The sequence below is a fragment of the Passer montanus genome, unplaced genomic scaffold (assembly GCF_014805655.1).
Source record: "Passer montanus isolate IOZ18808 unplaced genomic scaffold, ASM1480565v1 scaffold90, whole genome shotgun sequence".
Lineage (NCBI taxonomy): Eukaryota > Metazoa > Chordata > Aves > Passeriformes > Passeridae > Passer > Passer montanus.
The window spans coordinates 1460646-1486705 of NW_024374368.1; the positions used below are offsets into that span (position 1 = coordinate 1460646).

Consider the following 26060-nt stretch of genomic DNA (forward strand, 5'->3'; position numbering starts at 1 on the left):
AGTTTTAAAATTGAAACCTCTTCACTTTTGCTTACATACTCCTATCTTCAAAGTACATTAAGTGTCCTCAAAGTAATATGTATTGCCCTGCCTCCAACACTTATATTTATTTTCCTGGAGGGTTATGTCCCTAAAGTTTCGAAGTTTCGAGTTGAAGATATTTCTGTGGTGGTGCAAAACGTTTGTTTCGTAAAAGTAAATACAGTCAAACTTAATCCCAGGTATTCTTTTATTCTTTTCTTCTTTTTCTTCTTCCTCTTCTTTTTTTTTTTTCTTCTTCTTAGTAGAAGCTGTAAATTTTAACTTTATATGTGCATACTCACAGAGGAAAGATGTTTTGAAGTGCATACAGAATACCCAAAAGCATTAGAAGGAAAAAAAAAAACCTAGGAAAGATGTTAAGGGAGTAAGAGACACAGGTCCTTTTGTTTATCTGTTGTGGTGTTAGGAAGAATGCAATGTTTTTACAACAAGTATGTTTGTGCTAAATGTCTTAAAATTAAACTATACAGATTCGTTGTAGGTGACTGTTGGACTAATTTCATTTCGGTAACAAAAGCGAAAAGGTATTTCTTGTAGGCTGAGTACTAAGCTATTATTAAATGTCATCCAGAAATCCAAAGTAGTAGAATTGATACTACAGTGTTCATACAGTCTTCTTTTATGCCAATTTTTTCTCCAGAATTCAATGCTAAAGGGAAGCCATAGTGTTAGGGGTAATAAAACTAAAATCTCAACTGTACACATATCTGGGATGGAATTAATCTTTTTTTTTTTTATCTTAATTTGATTTAGGAACAAATGCTATCATTACATGGTTTCCTAAATGAAATACCTTCAGGGATAAAGGGAGTAAGATACCTTTTATTTTTTTGCATTTTCCTGTGAAAGTCAGGATGCTCTTTGAACATAAGTAATATATGATCAGCTTAGTATTTGTAGATATTAGTTCCTGTTAAACCCAAGAATATTACTTCTGCTCATAGATCAGTTAGGCAAAGATTAATACTGGCCCCTCCTAGCATGACATTTGAAGGTGTGGTATGGCTTGTGCAAGCAAGTAGGCAGGAAGTAGAATTGTGTTGTGGTTTTTATATAATCTTAAAGGTCTTTTCCATCAACTCTGATTCTATTTGATTTCTTTGGTTTATCTTTAATATTGCTTTAGATGAGATGCTTTTGCTCAGACATTTTGAAAGGGCATTATTAAGTGTCTGAAGGATTTATGAATAGAGGAATTTTAGGGGCTTGGTTGCTGGACCCAAGCTTCTGTTTAAGGAATAGTCATTACTGATTTGAATCGTGCTTTGTTCTCTGATTGAAGGAGGACTATATCCTTTAGATCCATTCCATCTTGTAGATGGATCAAGTGCACTTTCACTCAGTGCTTTATCAAACACCCCCTTAGGAGGCAGCTGAATTAGTTCTAGTTATGGAAGTTTGCTTCTGGTACTTCCTCTACCCAGGAGGGTTTAAAAAAATTCCTCATGGCAGGTGATTAGCATGTGTGTAATTATCTGATGGTTCCAGGATTAGCATTATTTCTGTGTGCCTGTGTTAGGAGCCACTGCCTGTGGATATGAGCATGAATGACACCTTCCAGGCACAGGGAATGCTGAGTGCAAGTAGCTGCTGTGACACAGAACTGGAGGGCAGCTGACTGGAGAGCACTTGGTTTGCATACAGGAAGGTTTGAAATACTTCTGGGCTACAGTAAAGTGCAATTTTGTGATTGTTGGTTTCAAAATGTTGTTGTTTATACTGAGATGTGCTGGACCACTGTGGAATACTGATTTCATGGACTTCTTTGTCGTCCTTTAGCTGTGTAAGGATGCACAGGTTAGTTAGAGCATAAACAACATTGGGAACTACTGATTTTGATTTACTTACTCTAATTCACTGTCACCTTATTAAAAAAAATTAATAAGACAAATCAGTAATCAGGTCTTCTTTCTTAAAATCTTAAAGGGCTTTACTTGCTGGACTTTTATGATATTTAGTATGTATTATTCTCTAATAAAGTCTCTGAGTTAACCTTGAGTAATCCTTACAGTGCTGCTATCATAGACACATAAAACTGTTGGGCAGGTTATTTATTTTAAGAGGAACTGTAGTTCCTCAAACCTCTTACTTTGATTGATCTATGGGAATAACAATTCCTGGTTTTAATTGCCTTTCCTTTCACATTTTAGTGCTGCTAGTTGGTTGAAGCTTTAGCCTTTTGCTGAGAGGCCTGGAGGCAGACTTCTGTGGTAAGTTACTGTAACTCATTTTTAAGAACTAGTATTTGTAAAAGTGAAGAGGCACAACATCCCTTGAAAAGAACAGTAAAAGAATTTAAAAGGATTAGTTTAAGGCATGTGTTCACCTGCATCTTGTTTCTACAGTAATGTACAGCAAGTTTTATTGAGATAAAGGTTTTTTCTTTCTTGTGGATAATGTTAATTATGTAGTCAATCAGTCAATGGATCTACACAGAGAAATTGCAATGAAGAACACACAATTTAAGATACTGTTCATGTTGCATAGTTGATAGATGGTTTTACATGAAATAATTGGTATAAAGATACTCTGATAAAACATATAAACATATATGCAAGGAGCATATGTTCCTCTGGTTTGCTACTGTATGCTTAAAATAATTGAATTTTGAAGTCTGATGATCTGTATTTCTTAATTCTCTTGTTCAAGGCACAATATTACCTTTCATAGTTAGTTCACTTGAAACATCACCTAAATACTTTTGTGTGAAGAAGATGCTGGGAAGAACTAAGCATTAAAGATGTGCCTAAAGGGCAAACACACATGTATACAGGATTAAAAAACCAAAATATATAAAATAAAAGACCAACAGAAAGATATTTAGAAATAACTGTTTTGAAGTAATTTTGTGAGCAGGTGTCCTATAAGTCAAATTAATATTTTCTTTGCTATTACTGCAGGGGTGACTCAGATGTGTGTGAGGGAGAGAAAATGATGAGGAGGAGGACTGTCTTATCAGAAGGCTAAATATTGACTTTATTATTCTATATTATATACATTGCATCTAAAATGTATCTGCCTTGCACTCACCTCTGCTCACAACTGCACAAAACTGCACTCATCTTGATTCTCTCATGACTGTCTTGTGACAGTCTGGACTCACACACACATTTGGCCCGAACTCATCTTGATTCTCTCGTGACTGTCTTGTGACAGTCTGGACTCACACACACATTTGGCCCTGATAGGCCAAGGGAACAAAACATCCTCACTTCAGTTAAACAATCTCAATTTTGCATTCCACCTTAGCACAACAAGCGAGATAAGAATTATGTTTTCCTTCTCTGCTTGTCTCACAACTTCTCTCTGTTCAGAGGGCATGTGATTACTACACTTTGCAGTGGATTTTAAAAAAAAATAGAATTCTAAACTTGTTCTTTGGCAATGTAACTTATTGATAGATTTTCATATATGGAAACAACCTGCAAATAGTTGTCTAACTTGTTATACCAGTGTGCTCCCAATCCAATAGAGTATCATAAAGCTTGTATAAACAGATGATTCATTTCCCATACAGAAAACTATGCTTCCATTCTCATGTATGCATATACCTCGGATTTCTTAAACATTAGCTTGTGTTTTTGATTGGCATAATCCCCAGTAAAATGAGAGGTGTGGTCTTTAGGGTTTTATCAGCCTAATCTTACTTGTTTTGTTAAGAATGCTCTCATTTCTTCCTTTATACTAAATTGTGAATATGAGAATCATGGAGTTACTTAGGTTGAAAAAGACCTCCAAGATCATCAAGTCCAGCGTGTGACCTATCAGCATCTTGTGAACTAGACCATAGCACTAAGTGCTACAATGAGATGCTTCTTGAACATCTCTGAGGGTGGTGAATCCACCACCTCACTGGGCACTCCATTCCAATGCTTATCAACACTTTCCATGGAGAAATTCTGCCTGATGTCCAACCTGAACCTCCCTGCACAGCCTGAGGTTATGTTCTCTTGTCCTGTCATTTGTTGCTTGGGAGGAGGCCAACCCCCACCTGGCTACAGCCTCCTTTCAGGGAGTTGTACAGGGCAGTAACATCATCCCTGAGCCTCCTTTTTTCCAGACTTAATACTCCCCAGCTCCCTCAGCCATTCAACATATGACTTATTCTTTAGACCCTTCACCAGCTGTGTTGCCCTTCTCTGGACATGTCCAGCACCTCAATGTCCTTCCTGAACTGAGGGGGCGAGAAGTGGACACACGATTCGAGGTGTGGCCTCACCAGTGCCAAGTGCAGTGGGACAATCACAGCTCTTGTCCTGCTGGGAACTCTTGTTTTACTACTAGCCAGAATACCTTTGGGCTTCTTGACCATCTGGACACACACTGCCTCATGTTCAGCCAGCTGTTGACCAGCATGCCCAATGGGCAGATTTTCAGCCAGTCTTTCCAAAGCCTGTGGTTTATTGTGACCCAAGTGCAGGATGTAGTGCTTGGTGTTAGTGACCCTCAAACATACTTCCTGAGCGTCCTTTTCCACTGGGCAGATTTTCAGCCAGTCTTTCCCAAGCCTGTGGTGCTGCATGGGTTTATTGCAGGATGTAGTGCTTGGTGTTAGTGACCCTCAAACATACTTCCTGAGCTGTCACTCAGGAAGTGATAGTTGTATCAGTACTAGAAGAAGATAAAGCTTACACTCAAGATTTTATGTGGTTCTTCAAATTCAGAATGACACAAGCTGCTTCTGGAACTTAGCTTGTCAGCACATTAGCTGGACAATTTTTCCAGCTGTATTGCCTGTTAACAAACTGAAAAGAGAAGTGATAATTCCAATTTGGAGGTAGGTTTTTTAGAGAAGCTGTTTCTTGGGGATTTTTTTCTAATGCGGTGATGAAATTAGGTTGTGAAACAGTCCTAGCTTTTGTAACCTTGTATGAAATATCTGTTTCCTGTGAAGTGGTCTGTTTCCTTGAGAACTGAAGGGTTACCTTGAGATTTGAAAAAATATATATTTATGTGCATGTGGCCCAAGATCACTAGCACAATAGGTGTTGCTACCACCCCTATCAGTGAGGAGAAGCATCTTTGTCATAATTTCATTGTCAGCTTCTTGCAGCAGACATGGCATTTCCTGCCTTTTTCAGTCTGGCACACAGCTGACATAAAATGCTTAGGTGTAGCATTATGGCAAGATTAGCTGATCAGGAATAGACTTCATTTGCAAGTTTCTCGTGGCCATTCTGTGTTCTTTTGGGCACTGAGATATCTAAAAATTATGGATTTTTGGTCTAATGCCATTAGCAGGTCACAGGAGCTAGGAAATGTTCAATGACAGCAATAATAGTTTCCATCAGAACAGGTTTGAGGCTTGTGACTAAAGACAATGATGCCAAACTCACTTCATTAGTTTTTCTGTGTTTTAGTTGGGCATTTCTGCTTGTCAGACTGGATGCACCTATAATTGGGAATATGTCATTGTAATGCTCTGCAAGGTTGTCTGGGCAAGCCAATACTGTCCTCTGACATTGCAGCACAGAGGGGATTGCTACAGTCTAGCAGTTCCCAACTGCACTGCTAGATCATTCTGTTAATAGATCTGTTCCATTCCAGGTTTGAATGCCATGTTTGCAGTTTCTGTTGGAAAAGAGACAATGACTCAGTTGTTTGATGTCTACCACTTATCTTCATTAGAATCATCTCTGGAGTTCAAAGAACATTCTGATCTAGAAAACTGCAAGACAAGACTAGTCCTTGACTTAGATTTTTGACTTGATAATTACAGCTTAATCAGAAAGACTTGACATATTCTTAGTTGACCTAATCATGCTCTTGAGCAGCCTAGACATGGCAGAGGATCCCTTGTAACTGTACATCACTGCAGTTCAGATGTATGTTATATATAATAATTTTTAGTCTTTTCCTGTCTAGATATACTTTTTCAAGCCTGGTTTCTGCAATTATAAAAGCTATTTCAATAAAAAGGATGACAGGGCTATCACCTGTACATATTCTGATGTGCTTTGCCTCCCTTTATGGTACCCTACTTGGAGGGCAAGTTGATAGCTTGAGAAAAGCAAAGGTTTTAATTAAATATGACCAACGTGGAGCACAGCTACTTTAATAACACTAATTAAAAAACTAAATCTCTTGTTATTGTAAGTAAGTGTTGTAACTTATTGGCAGTCAAGGCTTATCCTACCATAGCCTGAACAATATAATCTGTCCATCTTAAGTTATTCTGGAATTCCAAATGTTCAAGTAATCTGGTCATTTGGTTTGCCTACTAGATGTGTTGCAGAATGGTATTTCAAGAGGTAATGCAGTAATGCACCCATTATTTATTTTCACCATCCTGAAAATAGGGCAATTTGCCAGACTCTATTACATCAAGTCCTCAAGAAGAGATTGCTTGTTTACCTGGCAGTGACTGATCCTTGAGGATATTTATCATCTTTAGAAACCCTACCATCCACCTCTAAAACCCTGAGAACTTTTCAGCTAACACAGGCTTTTAGAAGTGAGGAGAATTGGGTGGAGCTGGCATAATTCTTCCTTTCATGCATTTGAGATGATGAGGATTTGTGCAGCATGAGCAGAACCCTAGCAGATAGTGTTGTTTGAAAGACTCCTGACTTCACACATGTGAAGCATGTGTGCCCTCTGCAAATTCTGTAAGGTGTGCAATGTAGTAAGAGAGGTAACTCTTGTTTATTTACTAAGTTTCACTACCTTAAATACTGCTTTAGATTAATGAGACATTACTTTTTCTTGCTAATAATTATTTTACTAACTTTTAACATTTATAATGTTACTGAAAATCTATATAACTATTTGCAGTAAAATGTATCAGTTTTATGGAGAAACTTTTTTTTTAGTAAAATAAAAAAGATATTTCTGGAAATGTATGTATATTACAGACCTCTTCAACCTATTATACAAATATATATTCCTAATAGTCTCAAAACTTAGAAAAATGCCTTGCATTACTTTTAATCTTGGATTTTTCAAGACTTGAAATGGTAAAGATTAAAGGATTGTCTTGTGATTTGTGAAGTTTTGCTCTTTATCTGAATTTTAAGTGTCCTCCACTTAAATAAATGCATGTTCTTGTTACAAGTTTGTCTTTTATCTAATATGGACACAATTGTTGCATCTTTAAAGAACATTTGCATTTCAGGGAAGGGAATCAGCCTTTTTATTCTTCCCTTCTCTATGCTAAAGTATGCATTTTGCACAGCACCTCTTTCTTAATCTTCTCTTTTCCTGCATTAAATGCATAGTGGGAAAGTTGGTGACATGGAAGAGGAGAGGAAATAACAGAATTGATGTGTTCATTTGAGAAAGTACTTGAGTTGTACAAGTGTTGAGTACACACACACACACAAAGAGGAAAAAGCTGACCATGTTTTTAGGTTGGCTCGATGCTATCCATTTACCAGAGATTTTGGAAATATTACTTTGACAAAAGAAATGGATGCTTTCAAGAACTCTTAATAATGAGGAGTTTCAGACAAGTTGAAGCAAGAAAATTTTGACTGGTTTGAGAATGCATCTCAATTCAAATTTAAATTCTGTTGCATTTCATGCAAACACTTTCTGCTTGCTGTTGCAGCATCAGTGGGAGTTAGAGCATCATTTTGTCAGCAGAAAGTTGTTTTTCTGAAAACTCATTAAGGAGTCATGCGCTGGTCTGCACTGGATTCTGTGGGAAAGGCACTGAGTGTTAATGAGCTTGGTCTGGCCGCCAGCAGAGCAGTAGGGAGTGGAAAATACCAGTATAAAAAGGGAACGAGATAAAAAGAGACAGACTGCTTTCAAGAGGTGTGCTTTCTAAGTCTAAAAACCATTGGTCTAAAAATTATTTTAGTCCTTAAACCTTCACTCTTTTCCCTCAAGGTGAATGAATTAAACTTTGTGAAAGTCACGGGAACAAAAAGATACTCAAAGAAAAACTCACATATAGGTGTATGGGAGGTGCATGAGGATTTCTATGAATCTGACATGCTTCTTAAAATATGTACATGCATTTTTGAGTGTTTCTTTTACAGATAATTTATATGTACTTCAGTCTCCAAAAGGTCCATCACTGCACTGAGATAGCAAAATGGAGATGAGACAACATGTGAATTATGCCCTATTGTAATGGAAGAAGCATGAGGAAAATTCCCTCAGACCCCACAATGTTTTCTTTCTCCTATTTTGAGTTTTTTCTTTGTCTTTTCCATGTTTCTTTTCCTTTTTGCCTCTAAAAATTCCTTTTCATGGAAAGTCTTACAAATACAGTGAAAGGAATAGAGCTGGGTTGGGTTAAGTACAGTTTCATATTCAAATACTAATACTTATGTTGCTAGTGAGCTGACCAGAGAGAAGCAAATGCCTTTCCTTCTGCCTTGTTCTCTCCAGTGTCTCATGCACTTTTAAGATAAATTAATCCAGGGGAATACTTGGGCTAGACTGTGGGTTTATTGGAGAGAAGACAAACCTGAAACTAAAGAGGCTTGGGAGCTTCTAGGGTAGGGTACTTGTGGAAAGATTTGGAAGTTTTAGTCTCTGAGTCAAGGACGATTGTACTGCAGAGGTTTAATTCCCTAAGAGTTGTTAGAAATTATCAACTCTATCCTTGAAGTGTATAATTATTGAGATTTTTTTTTAATATATATGTCTATAGAAAATAATCTGGTGCTCAGACCTTGTTGGGCTTGCAAATGCATGTTATGCCAGTGTGGGATTCTGTCATGGTTTGACCCTGGCACAATGCCAGGGCCCCCATGAAAGGTGTATTCCAAAATGGATTCATAACTGATAATCAGATTGTTTCTGTAGGTTTGTAATATGTGTTGGTCTCAGTGGACGTTGTCCAGTGGACAGTGATGGAGGTACTTAAAGAGAAAATGTAAAGATGCTTTCAGTTATTCTTTTTTTTTTTTTAATGGCTCTTCAGAAAGAACAGTTCCCCCAATATCTCAGTTATTACTTGACTTCAAAGTGTTTATCCTTATTGTTAAAATTTGTAGGGTTTTTTTAGATTTACTAAAGCAAGATAACCTGTTTCCTGCTTTTCCAATTCTGTCATGCTTATGGTTTCAGCATTTTGTTACAAAAGCTTGGTAGAGGAGTATATAATACATGTTTTCCTTATTCACAGAATTCTTAATAATATGTACATTATAAGATACTGGCATTCATGTGGGCTTTTGGATTTCATTTAAAGCTTCTGAAGTTTTATTGTCAGCAATTCAAACCACTGTGCCTCCTTTGAGGTATATCCCATTTTTCATTTGGCTCCTCAGGCATTCTCAGAAACTGATCTTGTTATTTATGTGCTGATTTTGAAGTTAATTTTTTATACCTGTGTGGAAAAGGCAAGAATGTGACAGTAATAATACTATAATAATGTTAGTACATGAAAAATTGTGAAATTTGCATTTGTAACCTCAAATAATCACTTTTGACGCGCTAACACTTTTTGTGATCAGTTAGAGAGTTAATGCATTGTGACAATCATATTGTTTGCTTTTTAGTCCATTTTAATGTTGTTTTCTGTTGCTGCTTTCTAGTGTTAAAAATGGCGGCACAGTGTGTGACAAAGGTGGAGCTGACTATTGCCTGCACCAATCTCTTGGATAAAGATGTTGGTTCCAAGTCAGACCCTCTGTGTGTGCTTCTCCAGAACACAAGTGGCCAGCAGTGGTATGAGGTACAGCCTGATGCTTCTCACAAATCTGCTAAAAAACCATTCTGACTTGTTGGGCCTTTTAAAACACTACAGCATATGGTTTCATTAAAATATTTTAATTTTGTACCAGCACTTTTGAATAGTTTTTATTAGATTATATCCCTAATAGTGTAGTGGGTTTGTATGTTTCCTTTAAATAAAAACCAACCTATGTCAAACCACAACTAATAGTTACATGGGTAGCACATGAATAATCATTTGCTATTAAATACTTACAACTATCTGATTTTTAGCACTGCTCCCCAGCCATATGTGGGCCAACAGAAGAAGCCTTCTAAGTGCTTTAATGTGCTTTCATAAATACAGTACTCCAAAACTAGGGTCTCATCCTGGATTTGATAATACAGGATTTTATGTTGGTCTTCCCTGTGCAGGAATAGGTCCCACCTTAGAGGGAGTGATAAAAAATAGGTCAAGCATCCCGAACTTAGAGCAGTGGATTTTGAAATATGATGTGCATATATAATATTTTGTAATATAACTTATATTTGGTGAAAGATTTATGGAAAGAGACTCCTTTGTACTTTAAGAACTTTTGAATATATTTAATAATAGGGTATTTGATTTGCTTGCTTGTGTAGTTTGAGAAATACCAGATAAAGTGGTATCTTTCTAATTTCAGGTTGATCGCACAGAAAGAGTTAAGAATTGCTTGAACCCAAAGTTTGCCAAGAAATTCTTAATTGATTATTATTTTGAGCTTGTTCAGAAACTTAAGTTTGGAATATATGACATTGATAACAAAACCTATGATCTGAGTGATGATGACTTCTTAGGAGAATTAGAATGTACACTGGGACAGGTAAGCATGCAGATGATTTCCCTTACAATTAAGTTACTGAAAATCATTAGCCACTTTTACCTTGAATTTATCACTATGTTCTTGTGTAGTTGGAGTACTCTTAAGTTGAATAGGATGCTCTTCATTTGTTTTTTCAAGCCTCAGTTTAGTTCATATGCATTTTATTTGCAAAAGGTCTTGAGATGATGCCCTGAAATGTGCTCTAGGATGGTGACTGTTGGATTGCTATCTAAAAGGAAATGGGCTGTCAATGAGCACAAAGTTGTAGTAATTGCTATTTATTTACTCTAATACTCAAATTCCTATTTTTATGCTCCTGAAAAAGAGAATCAGTGTAGAACAATGTATGAGTGCTCACAAGGGCCATGTAATCTGCTTTCCACTCAATGCAAGCAATGATCCTAGTTCTGCCAGCTGTAGATTTACTTCTACTTCCCACTCATAGTCTGCTATTGATGCTGTCACAATTGGGCAACTTCTTTTTAACTTGTTCTTTTTAACTTGTTCTTTTGGATAGATCCTTCAAAGGCACTTCTCAGAAGAGTTGTCTTGGGATTTTTCCTGCCCTGTGTCTTAAGCATTTATCCTTATAATGCACTTAAAATAAAGAGGCATTGTGAACTGAAATTCAATGTCAATTAAAAAATAATAATTCATTCTTATGGTAAAGAAGGAGTAGACACACTTCTGAGGAAACATTGCCTGAATAGGGTAAAATAAAATCAGCTGGAAACTGTGCAGGGGAAGGCTGATGATTTTTTTGGGTGACGGACTTGGTGTTTATAAATCTATTTGCTGAATCCATTTATGAAATATTCCTTGCATGTATTTTAAATGTATGTATGGAGAACTTAAAGAACAATCTGAAATTGGAACCTAAGGTATTATCTTTGTTCATGAATGTGTGTCATGTGACTACAAAACATTTTAGTGCTTATTACTCCTGAAGCTCTGCATATGTTCATCTGCATGTGTGTTTTAAAATTTTGAAGTGAATAAGATACTACCTATTTATTTATTTATAGAAGATAAATAAGTAAGTAGATGTAATGCTATCATCTTCACAAAAAAGGGAAATTACTAAAATGAAATACCTCACTAACTCATTTCATTCCCTTCAAAATCTATTAAATTGTGTTAATAATGCTTGATACTCAAATTTTGTCTTGGCAGATAGTTTCTAGCAAGACTCTAACGAAACCATTAGTACTTAAAAATGGCAAACCTGCTGGAAGAGGAAGCATTACGGTAAGAGAGTTAAGAAATAAATGTCTTCAGAGGTCGTCCTTAATTGTTTCTGGCTTTTATTTTTAGTTAGTGGCTTGAATGCAGTGAATGTATTCTATAGTGCTGTAAAGCATATTTTTTTCCTCCCCTAATCTATCTTTGTCATCCCATAGCCTCATTATAAGTCTCATTGCAAACATCATTAGAGCATCCAATGGGTTACTGTTTGGGGCATATCTTTGTCAGTGCCATCATTTATGGTAAATAGATGGAATGGAATCCCAATGTTAAATCAAATTGTTCCTTTCCTTCCCACACCCCCATTTTTTTAATGCTTTATTTGTGAGAAAACATGGGGGCTTTTTTAATGGACATGTCACAGGATGCTGTGAATATGAGAAAACTGCATAGTTCCTAAATAAAAACAAAGTGTTTTGTTTGCTTACCTAGATTACAGCAGAAGAAGTAAAGGATAACAGGGTGGTTGTATTGGAAATAGAAGCAAGGAAACTGGACAATAAGGTATTTAAGTGATTGCTGTTTCTTTGACAATGTTGTAAAATCAGTGTCTTGTCAAAGCAGGAAATATTTGAGTATTCATTCTCTTTTTTGCTTATAAAATAAAATCCATTAAGATTTTACTTACACTAAAAAAGAAATTGCAGTAAGATTGCTTCAGGGTAACATCAATGACTGTTTTGAAATGAATTGTAATGTATTTCTAAGTAAGATAAATGCATTTCAGGGGTAGTCCATGAGCAACATGTTCCCATTTAAATGTAAATCCTTACATTTATTCATAAATAAAAGGGAGTTTTGGTATATCCATTGGTTTGAATGGCTGTATAAATGGTTGCCCATTACCTCTCTTAAATAAATGGTGAAAAGTGTACTTGGTGTGTATGAATTTTTTATGTTGACTATATGTCTGGCTATAGAGAGACTTTTAAAAACAAAATTGTTGGAAAAACTGTTTTATTTTTACCTTTTGATTTAATGATACTTTCTTTGAACTGGATTAAATCCTTAGTTTCCTGTCTATCCACTGTAGCACTTGTCAGTATAAGTATTCTTTTCCTTGTACTATCAGGTATTTCATATGTGGACATTTTTCTTCTAAATTGAAGGACATTCCCCATTTTCTTTTCCTCTTTCACAGGTGGTACTATAATCAGATTTGCATTTCATCATCTAAAGCATTTGTTCCCTGAATTTACTTTTTGTTAATCTAAGTGTGTGTTAACTGGACTTTAATGGTATTCACACTACAGGCTGTTCTGAGATAATTGCATGTTATTTAAATACAGGATTTTTTTGGAAAGTCAGATCCTTATCTGGAATTCCACAAACAGACTGGAGATGGAAACTGGGTGATGGTTCACAGAACAGAGGTAGGATATTTCCAGTTAAGAACAAAGAGGTTAAAGTGATTTAATTTCCAGTGTGTCACAGCACTAGAGATACAATGCCTTACTAAAAGAATTGACTGGCCTGGAGTTGATTTGCAGACTACTTAGGAATTGCATAATCTCTTCCACTGACTTTTCTGGGAAATCTATCTTATTCTCTTCATGCTGATTTTGGTGTATGCCATTCTATTGGAAAGAAAACACTTTTTTTTTCCCTCTAACTTTCAGCAATCTGCAAAAGAAAGCAAATATTTTGAAAAAGAACTGCATACTCAGACAGAGACATTTGCTCAGTTCTACCAAGTGCTGTGGTAGGACTTGGACATTCCTGACTCTGCTGTTCTTAGGAAAGTGTCACCTGGCTGTACCCTTTACTGGTGAAAGTAATGGTGCTAAATGCTTGCTTAGCAAGGGCAAGCCAAGGAGAATGCAGAGTGAGAAAAAAGGTGCTTGAGCAGCAGCAGCCTTTCACCCAGGAGGAAGTGTAGGGGTCCTGTGACAGCAACTGTCAGGCTGAGTAGTTTCAAAATGTCTCACTGTAGTGGCAGCTCAGGGCCCCATTACAGCTGAGGTGCTGTACCCATAGGAAGTGGTGACTGTATTCATGTTGAAGAACTATAAGTTTTTTTTGTCAGACTTAGTTTCTTTTATGAGGTAATTCTTCTGCTTAAGGTGCATCTTTTCTTTTATGATTTCAGTCATCAACTTTTGGAATAAATCCAGAATTTGTTATTTCAGCTTAGAAATGTCTAGTGGATTAGTTCTTTATGTTACTGGTTCAAAAAAAACTCCTTTTTTTTTACTAACTACTGTTTTTATTGGTTTCATTTTCAACAGGGATTTTTCTCACCACTCCTACAGTGTTGGAAGTATTACTATTGTTAGGTGTTATTAATTAAGTAGTACATATTATGTGTAGTTTATTATACTTTTCTAAGATCATTATTTGGTGTATTGGGTATATTTATAGATGGCAGTTGGCAAATCTTGAAGATCTTTCAGTATTATTTGTAAATAACACTTTAGTGTTTAACTTGAGAGGCCTTTTATCTTCATGCATGTTTTTACTTTACTACACCATGAATTTCTTGAGGGTATATTTCCATAAATGACATTTTAGAATAAATAATATGTGGGAGTGAGTTGTAATCGCTGAAGCACTGATATATTCAGAAATTTCAATGTAATATTTTTCCACACGTTTTTGGTAATGCTCGCCTTTGTGTATGTATGTATAGATGTGTGCTTATTAAAAGAAAGCAACCAGTATCTTATTTCGGTAATGACAAATTTAACTTTTTACTGTGCAGTAGCTGGAGGATATAAGGATATATTTTGATAGTGAAGTCTAGCAAAATATGGAGCTGAAAGAGACCATCTCTTTTTGAACAATGACATGTTAAGAGTAGTTTGTGTCCTATGTATTGGGATTTGGAGTGCACTGACAGCAGCATTAGTCAATTGTTTTTTGCATATAAAAATCATGGCATGAAGGTATGACCCATTTAGATGTCTGCTTTCTGGCCCTGTGAACAATGATGTTCTGCCTTTTTTTTTTTTTTTCCCAACAGGTTATTAAAAACAACCTGAATCCTGTTTGGAGGCCCTTTAAAATCTCTCTCAATTCTCTGTGTTATAGTGACATGGATAAGCCAATCAAGGTAATGTATATTAAATGTATGTATAAATTAATGCATTAAAAGTTAAAATATGTAAAAAGGGGAAGATGTGTTATTCTAGTTACTGCAGGTTTTTTGTTTCAAATTTAATTGAAAGTATTAGGTTTCCTATTTGAAAGGCACAGATACGTGTTTTAGGGGAAAACAGGAAAACACTGCACATTTGTGATGTATTGTGTGGTAGAAGCTGGTCTTTGGAAGTCTGGGAAACCAGCTGAACACAAGTATCTTTGAAATGTCCAGTGCAGTTTCTTATTTTTATTGTACAATTCTAGCATGGCATCAGGCAATACTGGTGGTATTAAAGACACTGCGCAGTGAAAGAAGCATGTTAAAGTCTAGAATATGCTTTGTTTTATGGGATGGATCTCGTAATACTTTGTTACTGTGCAACAGGTAACATTAATGAAATTTGTTATATACTGTCTGATAAAATAAGTTACACTTAATATACTAGATATACAGATGTGGGTCAGATACAACTTTTTCTCTTCATGTAAAACTGAATTTTCTGTCAGAAAGTTAATCAAACCTGTGAAGTAATAGTTCTACCAGGGCTTTAATGTTTTCTATTTTCCAATTTTGTCTTGAATAAACTGTGTTTAACTTCTGAATATTTTTCTTCAGGAATTCCCTTTAGGGGTGGAACTGAAGCTCAACAGCCAATCAAAATGCCATTTATATGCTATTATGATCATGTTAGAAACCTGGTATTTTAGCATTTGAAAAAGAAACTCGAAAACCCAAATGCAGCAACCTGCTATATTTGATGTTCTTCCTCAGGGAAGGAAAACTTAGAGCATGATTTGCATGTAATGGGTATTAGTCATATGACTTGAGGCAGTCCTGGAAAATCCTTAACAGCCACAGGGATCTGGGTGTTACCAGCACCTGGATGGATTTAAATACATATTTATAGAGGAGACGAACAACTTTACAAGCCCAGAACCTTCTTCCCTTGCTGCTTCTATTTTTTTTCCATCTCTTTCCTTTCTGCTTCCCTTGTCCTCAGTACAGCTGCAACAGCTCTTACGTCTCCATATACTATAAAGATATTTCTCCTTTTCAGTAAACAGCCATACTAAAGCTATACACCATTGATCTGAATGTATCTTTGAAGAGTTATTCTCTGCTCTATCATCATTTTAATAAAGTATTTTCTTTGAAATCTTACTTGAGAAGTATAGGTTTATATCCAAAGGAAATAGACTTTACTTGGAATATGTATAGACTTGCAGACAGGCAGTTTGATTATGCCTTAGCTTAGAAATGCAGGACCTATCACTTCAAACATTAAAATGCAGGCAGGATTGTATTATGGAATGCTATTGAAAGATTAAACAATGCTTTTAACACTTTTATATGCACACGGTTGCATGTGTAATGGGCTGCTTGGCATAGTAAGTAAAACCAGCAATTTTTCTATGAGTGACTTTTCACCTCTTTAATGGCTTAGTTTGTGTACGCCCAGCAGTGCACAAACCAAGTTGATTCTTCACCTTTTGGATCCATTGTTATGTTCCATGTGAGTGTGTTTGCAGTCAGTGAAGTTTTCCTGTGTCTCAAATGTGAGCCTTTCATCTGGAGCAGGCATGCCTGATTCTGCTGGGAAAAATATGTCAGATCACATTGTTCCCTATTGCTATTGCATGTCCAGGAGGGCATATATGGAAAAAAAGGAAATGCTTCTCTCTTGTCTGGAATATTAGAAATTGGCTTAAATGGGTCAAAGATGTCACACAAGACAAATTTTTGTGTCTTTGAAATTAAAAGAAGATACATCTACTAACTGTGCTAACAGGTATCAGAACTATTGGATCAGGAAATATGTTGAGTTTTAAATTTCAGCTACTGAAGCACTTTGCTGAGTATTTGATTGGCATAATTTATGGCATTCAGAAGAATTTACATAGCATCTGCCATGAACATTAATTAGCCTGTTGGTTCTTTGGCTGCTTGCATAATTTAAGATGCTGTTCAGTGCATGTGCATGCATTTTTTTATTTATTAGTGAATTCAAAATGTTGTAGTAGCGCAAACTGCAAGACAGAGGTATGTTCTGTGCAGTAGAACTCCCGATCTATACATCATGTTTTGTACTTCAATATTCCTGCTTGTTTTAAGAAACTTAATTTCTTTCGGAAGCTCGAGTGTATGTTGAAGTTGTTTGTTTTGCTTTTTTATTTCTTACTGAAATGCTCAATAATCAGTTAAATTGATTATTGAATGTAAGGTACAATATTTTTAGACTTGAAAGATGGACATGCAAATAGCTGTGTACTTTAAGCCATACAAACTCTAAACATTTTTCTTGAAGTTTTCATTTTGATTCCAAGTAATGTGGGATGCCTACTTGACGCTTGATTTATTATAGTTTTTATTTATCATCATCAGTATTAAATTATTTTAGTATGTTTTTATGTGGTTTGATTAAGTTAGCTATCATATCTGTGTTGCTGAACTGAAATAAAATGTCAAAAGTGGATGCAATTAACATAAGCTTTTATAGATAAATAACCAGTTTTTGCAAACTGCAAGATAGAGGTATGTTCTGTGCAGTAGAAACATCATGTTTTGTACTTCAATATTCCTGCTTGTTTTAAGAAACTTAATTTCTTTCGGAAGCTCGAGTGTATGTTGAAGTTGTTTGTTTTGCTTTTTTATTTCTTACTGAAATGCTCAATAATCAGTTAAATTGATTATTGAATGTAAGGTACAATATTTTTAGACTTGAAAGATGGACATGCAAATAGCTGTGTACTTTAAGCCATACAAACTCTAAACATTTTTCTTGAAGTTTTCATTTTGATTCCAAGTAATGTGGGATGCCTACTTGACGCTTGATTTATTATAGTTTTTATTTATCATCATCAGTATTAAATTATTTTAGTATGTTTTTATGTGGTTTGATTAAGTTAGCTATCATATCTGTGTTGCTGAACTGAAATAAAATGTCAAAAGTGGATGCAATTAACATAAGCTTTTATAGATAAATAACCAGTTTTTCATATAGAAAGACAGTTTGGTCATGTTTTCACAGAGAAGAAAAAAAAGTGGTTTTCACTCCTATCTTCTTTGGTGGATTGGGCTGTTAAAAGAGTGCATTGATTAAATAATAAAGCTTATCATCAAACTCTCACTATAGGAAAAGAGATTTTTAATTGACATTCAGATCCATGAAGTGTAGATCATAGTTTAAAAATTCAAATATTGTTTCTAGCTTTAGGGCTGAACCTTCATATGCTTATGAGTTCTGTGTTATTTTGACGATTAATGAAGTAATAAAAAAGTGTTGCTAAAACTCTTGTGATTGTTTATATAACTGATTTACTAAATTTTTAGCTGAATGCTCAGATTCATGATCAATATAAAAACCCCTATGCTGTTTTCCTACTCTTCCCAACATCCCATAACTCTCAAAATATACTTCAATATAATTGATGTTACTTGGTCATGTAAGACCTGACACTACTTAGTATTCTCATCTCTCCTTCACTTGAGTAGAAGACTAGATTCAAAACTGAGTATATTGGCTTCTACCCAATTTTAATCTGTTTTAAGTGCAACCCTATGCAGTTCCAAGGCTTCAATGCAGGAAAAACTCTGTGATATAAAAGATACAGGAATGTTTGGGATGTTCAGGTTTGCCATTTCAGTGTTCATTGTTTTGTAGGGCCATTTCTGATACTAACACTAAGTAATGCTGCATTTTAGGTTGAGTGCTATGACTATGATGGCGATGGGTCTCATGATCTCATAGGAAGTTTTCAAACGACGATGTCACAACTGAAGGAAGCATCTCGGTTATCACCTGTAAGTTACACAGTCTAAGCTGCCTGTGTGTTCTTGATAAGCTGTTTTATTCATATTGTAGCAAAACCTAGGTCACCTGGCCACAGGTGACCTCCAAGCTGGGCTAGGCTACACCTTGACATTGCCAATGTAGCTGAGGCTGAAACAGCATTTGCATTGTTCATCCATTTTCCTAGGATTAATGTCTTGGTTACAGTTATTATTATTATGTATCATCAACACAAAAAAAATTTCACTTATCATAAAAATACAGAAATAAAACCCCCTGGATTGTCAAAAGACAGAATGCAGCACAAATTTAACTACAGTTAAAAGACCAAAGCTTGTAATATTTTTTCAAATATTATGTAATCCTTTATTTTAAAATGTGGCACTTATTGTGTATACTTCAGTGAATATGAGAAAATTCAGTATTTATGCCACTGCACAAAAATGCAGCTGTGTTACATTAGGTGGCTTTTTTGTAAGTGATGGTACCCTTCCTGATTTTAGGAACTATAACAGTTTCCATACCTTTTAATAGGCAGGGTTTCCATATAGAAGACAAAAGTTGACATAGTAAATATAACATAAAAGTATTTGTTTTATGGATATCTGTGTTATCAAGATGTTTTACCATATTTTTCTTTAGTCCTGTAAAACCTCCAGAACTATTTCTGCATTAAAAATACTGGGATGTATATACAAGAGTGCATGCTTGTACTTTGCTAATATTTTGAGTGTTGTATTTATACTAAATAATAAAAATAATAATAATTCCAGCCACAGCTTCTGGAAACACTGATGCCTTGTTTGAATTGCTATGTCTTTATCAAAAAGAAAGCTGTTAGCAGAATCCTCCGAGAGAAAAGGGTACAGAATTTCTTTCTTTGTTTGAAATACATTTGTCAAAACAAATGTGTTTGTAGACTTCTGGGTAAGAGAGGATTTCTGTCTTGAGAATGTTTTTTTGTTGCTGTTATTGGGCAGGCTGGGTTTAATTTTGCAGGATTATGAAATGAACTTCATTTTTTATATAAACCCAAAGTATCAGTCCTGAAATAAAAGATTATTAAACTTGTCGCATAAATGATATTATAATATTCTTGTTGGATTTGTTTGCATTCATGCAGGTTGAATTTGAGTGCATCAATGAAAAGAAAAGACAGAAGAAAAAGAACTATAAAAACTCTGGCATTGTGAGTGTTAAGCATTGTGAGGTCAGTAATATATTCTGGATAATTCTGGTTTTAAGTGTTAAGGCATAACAACTCTCAATTTAGTATATCTTCATCCTCAAACTGTACGAAACTTTAAAATGTCTGAAAGTTCCACACACAGTAAATATTTAAGGGACTCTGATTCATACAAGAAGACAAATTGAGAGCTGAATTATATACTTGTCCTCCCCTGTCCCATCACTTTCTCTTGGAGAGAAAGGTCACTTACCAATTTAAGTAATTTCTGAACCACTGCATTTCCCAACTCACTGTTTTATGGCAAAGTAAAAAGCTTTGTCATAATGTGTTATTTTATAAATGGAAGTTGTTTTGGGGCAGCTTTGGTGTCTGTCTGTAGTTTTGTTAAAGGTCTGATTCTGATGCACTGACTGTATGGTGGCGTGTGTTGCAAATATCCTGGTTGCAGTGGGTGGGTGGGATAGCTCTAGGGCAAAACTAATGATTTTAATGGGTAAAGACAACATATTTGGAACCTTAGAAGTTGCTAAAATAATATTAGCTGCATTTTCTCCTGTTGCAAAACACCAAATTTTCTGTCTTCTATTTTTAGATAATTGTAGAATGCTCATTCCTTGATTACATCATGGGTGGGTGTCAGCTGAATTTCACCGTAAGTTAAATCATTTATATGAATACTGTTTGAGTTTTAGAGGAAATTGAAGTATAGAATTGATTGGCTGTGCACTTTGTTTAATTATTGAATTATTTTTTTCTTGTCTACTTCGTTTTTGTTCTGTAGCATGGAGCAGGAAGCTATTTGGCCAGAGTGCTTCTAGTCTGTTCAGAAAAAAATAGCCTTTACTCTCGACAAAAGGTTCTGAACCTCTGGTTATGTTCATTAGGAACTAGCTAAGTTGTGTGGATGGAGACCAATGAGAAATTTACTGCAACACACAGAGGTCATCATATGGGTTAGAACCCTTAAGTTGTGTAATTTGTGAACCAAGTGCAGCGCAAGTAACAGTATGATGTCTTCACCTTATTAACAAACTTCATCACCAAAGCAATGAAGACCTGTTGAAGTCAGAGAAAGACCTCTCTAGGCTTCTGTGGAGCCTGACTATTTGTACTTCTGAGAAGAAAGGTGTGTGCGTGTGGCAAGATACAGAATCAAATGTTGTGAATAGTAACTGAAAGTAAACATAGTGAAAACCTGACAGCACGCCCAGAAAAGCTGTAGCTGCCCATCTCTGAAAGTGTTCAAGGCCAAGTTGGATGTGGCTTTCCACAACCTCGTCATGTGAAAGCTGTCTTTGCCTATGGCAGGGAGGTTGGAACTAGATGATATTTAAGGCCTCTTCCAAGCCAAACCATTATGTGATTCAGATGAAAACAGGTTTGGCCCTTCTGGAGAGATGCAGAGCTTTTGAGGGTTTTGTTGTGACATTGTTTGAAGAGTGTTAATATTCCAATAAACCTGCATCCAAGAGCTGTGCCTGTTAGATTTGTAGATGTCTTCTTTACTACTCTTTCATGGTTTTCACTTTGGCTTTGCCAAAGACAAAAAGCATAATTTAACCTTTGAGAGCAATGAGATATAAATGCTGCATTTGACAGGTGGGGATAGATTTTACAGGCTCCAATGGAGACCCTCGCTCTCCGGATTCTCTGCATTACCTCAGCCCTAATGGAGTTAATGAATACCTAACAGCTATTTGGTCTGTCGGGATGGTCATTCAGGATTATGATACGTAAGTGTTTGATTTTTATTTGGATCCTTTTTTTAGATATGTATAGACACTTGCAGTAGCTTTTTAAACCAGTGTTGAAGATGTCTGCAGATATACTGGAATGGAACTTCTGTGCTAAGTTATAGAACTAAAATACCATCTTATATAAGTTTGTGTTTACTACAGACAAGCAGGGCTTTTCATAATTGATGAAAAGAGCAGCACTGATTTAAATATATGCTTGCTTTCTTGCCAGTTTGGTTAAAGACTAGTTTTGGTCCCAGAAACAATTACAGTGGGAAACTTCCGTTTAATTTAGCCTCTTAAATATAATTTTTAATGATGAAGAGCAGCACTGATAACTACTGAACTACAGCAGCTTTTAACAGAAGACATTGACTTTGTTTTCTTTAAAATTGCTTCTTTAGAGATAAGATGTTTCCAGCCTTTGGATTTGGTGCACAAATTCCTCCTTCCTTTCAGGTAATGGAATGTGTAAATGTTGTACCTAAGACAGCTGAAAGCACTTATTTCAGGAGGAGATTGTATATAGAGTCCTGACTATGTTTTCTGTGTCTTCACAGGTATCCCATGAGTTCCCAATAAATTTTAACCCTTCAAACCCATTCTGTAATGGTAAGTCTGAGAAAGTAACATCAGACCTAGAGAGTAAAATGCCTAAGTTGAAGTCATAAAGATGCTTAAAAAGTGAACAACTGAAACTTGTTGTTCTAAATAAATAATTAGTTTAGTCCTGTAGCAATAAAAATTTTACAACCAATTTCTTACTTAGGAGAAATACCATTGTATCTGTCTTCTGTAAATGGTTTGTTAAAGAGGTGGTTTCAACATCCAGGTCACAGGGCTGGGAACAGTTCTCTTGTGTTGTCAAGACACTTCATGCTACTTCACTTCTGGTGTGGAGTTTTCTGGTTTGAGTGTGGTGCTGCTAGTGCCTGTTCATTGTGGCCTCTCTGATCAGACTACCAACCAACACAAGCTGCCAGGTGAAGAGAACTGCTGTGGTTCAGTTTCACACCCTTGGGCATGGAGTATTTGGCCTGTCTGTTTACACAAGGCAAATCACATCATGTATGTGCCTTAAGCATTGGTTAAACTGAAAACTTCCATTGCTTGTGAATAATTTGGTTTTTTACCACCATGGTCAGTTTTAAATCTTTGCATCATCACTTCAAGTAACTGATTTAAACAGCTTTAGGAAAATCAGGTGCTTCAAAATATCCTAAATCTGATATGAAAAAAAAATTATCTATTCCTGTTCTCTAGGAATCCAAGGCATTGTTGATGCATATCGAGCCTGTCTTCCTCAAGTGAAGTTATATGGACCAACAAATTTTTCTCCAATTATAAATCATGTGGCAAGATTTGCTGCTGCAGCCACTCAGCAGCAAATGGCATCTGTAAGTTCTTTATGGTACTCTCTGTGTTTCTTTACTTCTTTATTTTCCTTCTTGTTTATAAATACTTTATTCTCTTTTTAATTTGTAAGTGTATTCATTTGACAGTTGGCCCTTTACCTTGTGAATAAATATTTGTTACTCTTACAACAAGAGAAAAAATAGGTTTTTTTTGCAGATTGTATGTTACAACAGTTCTCTTCATCAATTAACTAAATAAATTCTTCAGATCTGAAATAGAAACTTAAAAGTACACAACACCTCTATGGTATCTTTTGTTCAAAGCTCTTGCAGTGCTATACAGTTGCTCAAGTCTAATTTAGGCCTTTATTTCCAAGAAAGTGATTTAACCTCAGCTGAGAAAAAAATTCAACTAGTCCTTGTTTCACATGAGATGGCTGGGAGAGAGGATTAACTAAAGCAGTGAAGAAATGGATGGTATAGCTCCTGACACCTAGGTACCAACACAGATAGATAACTGTACTATAAAGGTTTAGGTGCTGTATGGGCTGTGCCCTCCTCCATATTAAAATTTTATACATGAGTTGTTGACTCATATTACAAATAGAAATTCTGAAGACCAAGTCTTGATTATCCATTCATGTCGGTAATACATGGAAGTTCAGAAAATCCTAAATCACTGATGACAGCAAATACTGGTGTATTTGATGTCACTTAAAAAAAAAAAATTAGCTATTTTTGCATGTCAAACTGTCAGTAGGAACCAATTTGAAAAATGGATTTTCGTATACCATGAATAAGGTAATTTAACCTTGGTAGTCTTTCACTAGTAGCTGTAAAAAAAAAGAAAAAAGTATGTATATGTGTGTATGTCTTTGTCTTAGGAAAGGAGTAAACCTCTTCGTTTTTTTTTTGTTTGGGTTTTTTTAACTTTTATTTTATGTAGTATGCCTAGCAAGAGATTTGTTTTTCCTGCCTGAAAGGATGTATTGAAGACAATTTGCTACCTTGACATTTAATACATATCATGGTCATTTGGGATTAGCTTTTGATTCTGATGCTGGTTTTTTCCCAATATGGAGGAAGTATGGAGAAGAGAGAAATTAATCTGATGTGATGTGCTATCCTACTGCAGTTGCTAATAGCTTTCTGTGGTCATAACTGCTTTGTACATGTTCTTGCTGGAGTGGGGGAACAGACTGGCAGAGAGCAGGGAGAAAAGGTGATACCTAAACAGACAAAATAGGGGAAGAACAATTATTTGAAGGCAGATAAAGACAGATGGGAAGGAAAGTAGTGAAGAGAGACTTCTAAGAATACTGGCAGTATCTTTGGGACTTGAATTTATGCTATTCAGTAATCATCTGAAATGAAGTGATGAAAGACTGGAAATTCAAAAAGTTTTTGGTAATTTCCAGACTTGGTATTTCTAGCTCATTTTTGGTGCTCCAATCCAGAACAGAAGCTAGGTTGCCAACTTCTTAGAAGCCCCGAACGAAAAGTGGAAGCAACTCAGGTGGTACTTAATTAAGTTACTGATGTACTACAAAGTAGTCTTAGACACCTTGGTAATTAACTTCATGAAGCAGCTAGAAAACATGATTAAAGGAATTTGGAAAAGGCTGTGTGTTTCAACACTAAAAGGTGTGATTTAGGATTTTCCGAATACAATGAAGTAGAATAGTGTTTCATAAAGGTATTGATAGACCAGAAAGTAAAAAAGTACAAGTTTCAAAGGTGTTACCTTTCCAAAACCTCAGTAAACTGCCTTCTATCCTAGAACAAATATCGGGAAAATAGGTTAACTGTTGGTTTATCTGGGGATTTTGGAGGAAAGAAGGATGATAGCACTAGAGTTTTGGATGGTGGCTGTTTATTGATACCTTCATTTAAAAGATTATGTTGTCCTTACAAGCTTTTTCAGATGAAGCCTGACTACAAATTAGATGTTTGATTGTAAAATTCAGTGAGCACACTGAACATACTAAAGTGACTACACTGTGTAGTCTGTATGTGGGTTTTACTAAGTGTGCGTACCTAAATGTTTGCTATTTCTTTGTCATAACACAGTGTTTATTGATTTGACAGCAATACTTTATACTGCTGATCATCACAGATGGTGTGATAACAGACCTTGATCAAACTCGGACTGCCATAGTTAATGCTTCAAGGTTGCCCATGTCCATTATCATTGTTGGTGTGGGAGGAGCAGACTTCGATGCCATGGAGTTTCTTGATGGTGACGATGGAGTTCTTAGGTCCTCGTCAGGAGAGCCAGCTGTCAGAGACATTGTCCAATTTGTGCCATTCAGGAAGTTCCAAAATGTAAGTAATCTTACTGATATGCTTAATAAATATTGTAGATATATGCTGGGCTTGCTAGGATGCCCTACATCACCTACATTTTGTGGTGTATCCAGTATGTACTCTTTTGACAAGTCTTTATCAAATGCTGAAAAAACTCTAAACCCTTTAGTTTCTAGTTCCAGCACTGCATTTCTGACTAGTTTCTGCAGCTGAATGACCTTTGTAAAACTCTCTCAGACCTGATTAAATGAATGGATGGGGTTTTTTATATTTTTTAATTTCTGTAAAATACAATAATGTATGTGTAGGCTAATCGAAGTTAAATTTTAAGTGTCACAATGTTGAAAATAGTTGATTTAAATAAGAACCACCAAAATTTCCTCAGGATGGGCAAATAAGATCAATATTTTTATTTCCATCCTAATATATTCTAATTTTGTTTCATGTCTTAGTATTAACTTGTTAATAATACTGCTTACAACTTCTTATTTTGCTTTTACATTTTTACTTTTCATACCAGTTCTTTGTTTAATCTCAGAGTAACTCAGGCAAACTGAAATGGGAAAGAGCAAAATCAATACAGAATATGCTTATCAATTAACGCACTTGGATTAGTTAATCTACTTAACTAGGGTTAATGCTCAGTATAATACTATACATTCAAGTATTATCAGTTTCTAGAAAAAGATTTTTTTTTCTTATGGATACTTAGTCTTACAGTAGAAACAGTATCTGCAAAAGAGCTACTCCATATAAATACAGTTATTGTGGGTTAGATTTGGTGCAAAAGATTTCAGATGATTTAGACAAATCCCTGAAGGGTCATCTTAAGCAGATAG

The 26060-nt window shown here is 35.6% G+C and overlaps 1 protein-coding gene across 3 annotated transcripts in view; it reads left to right on the top strand.

Moving 5' to 3' along the window:
* Window positions 1-26060, top strand: part of CPNE3 (copine 3) — a 29831-nt gene that overhangs the window by 578 nt on the left and 3193 nt on the right. For all 3 annotated transcript variants that reach the window (XM_039695613.1, XM_039695614.1, XM_039695615.1), the window contains 15 exons: window positions 2193-2252; window positions 9537-9676; window positions 10338-10517; window positions 11691-11765; window positions 12195-12266; window positions 13052-13135; window positions 14725-14814; window positions 18547-18645; window positions 19758-19844; window positions 20416-20475; window positions 21423-21556; window positions 21964-22018; window positions 22120-22171; window positions 22823-22956; window positions 25003-25239. In XM_039695613.1, the coding sequence (XP_039551547.1) occupies window positions 9545-9676; window positions 10338-10517; window positions 11691-11765; window positions 12195-12266; window positions 13052-13135; window positions 14725-14814; window positions 18547-18645; window positions 19758-19844; window positions 20416-20475; window positions 21423-21556; window positions 21964-22018; window positions 22120-22171; window positions 22823-22956; window positions 25003-25239 (1491 nt within the window). In that variant the 5' untranslated portion in view covers window positions 2193-2252; window positions 9537-9544. The remainder of the gene's footprint in view (window positions 1-2192; window positions 2253-9536; window positions 9677-10337; window positions 10518-11690; window positions 11766-12194; window positions 12267-13051; window positions 13136-14724; window positions 14815-18546; window positions 18646-19757; window positions 19845-20415; window positions 20476-21422; window positions 21557-21963; window positions 22019-22119; window positions 22172-22822; window positions 22957-25002; window positions 25240-26060) is intronic.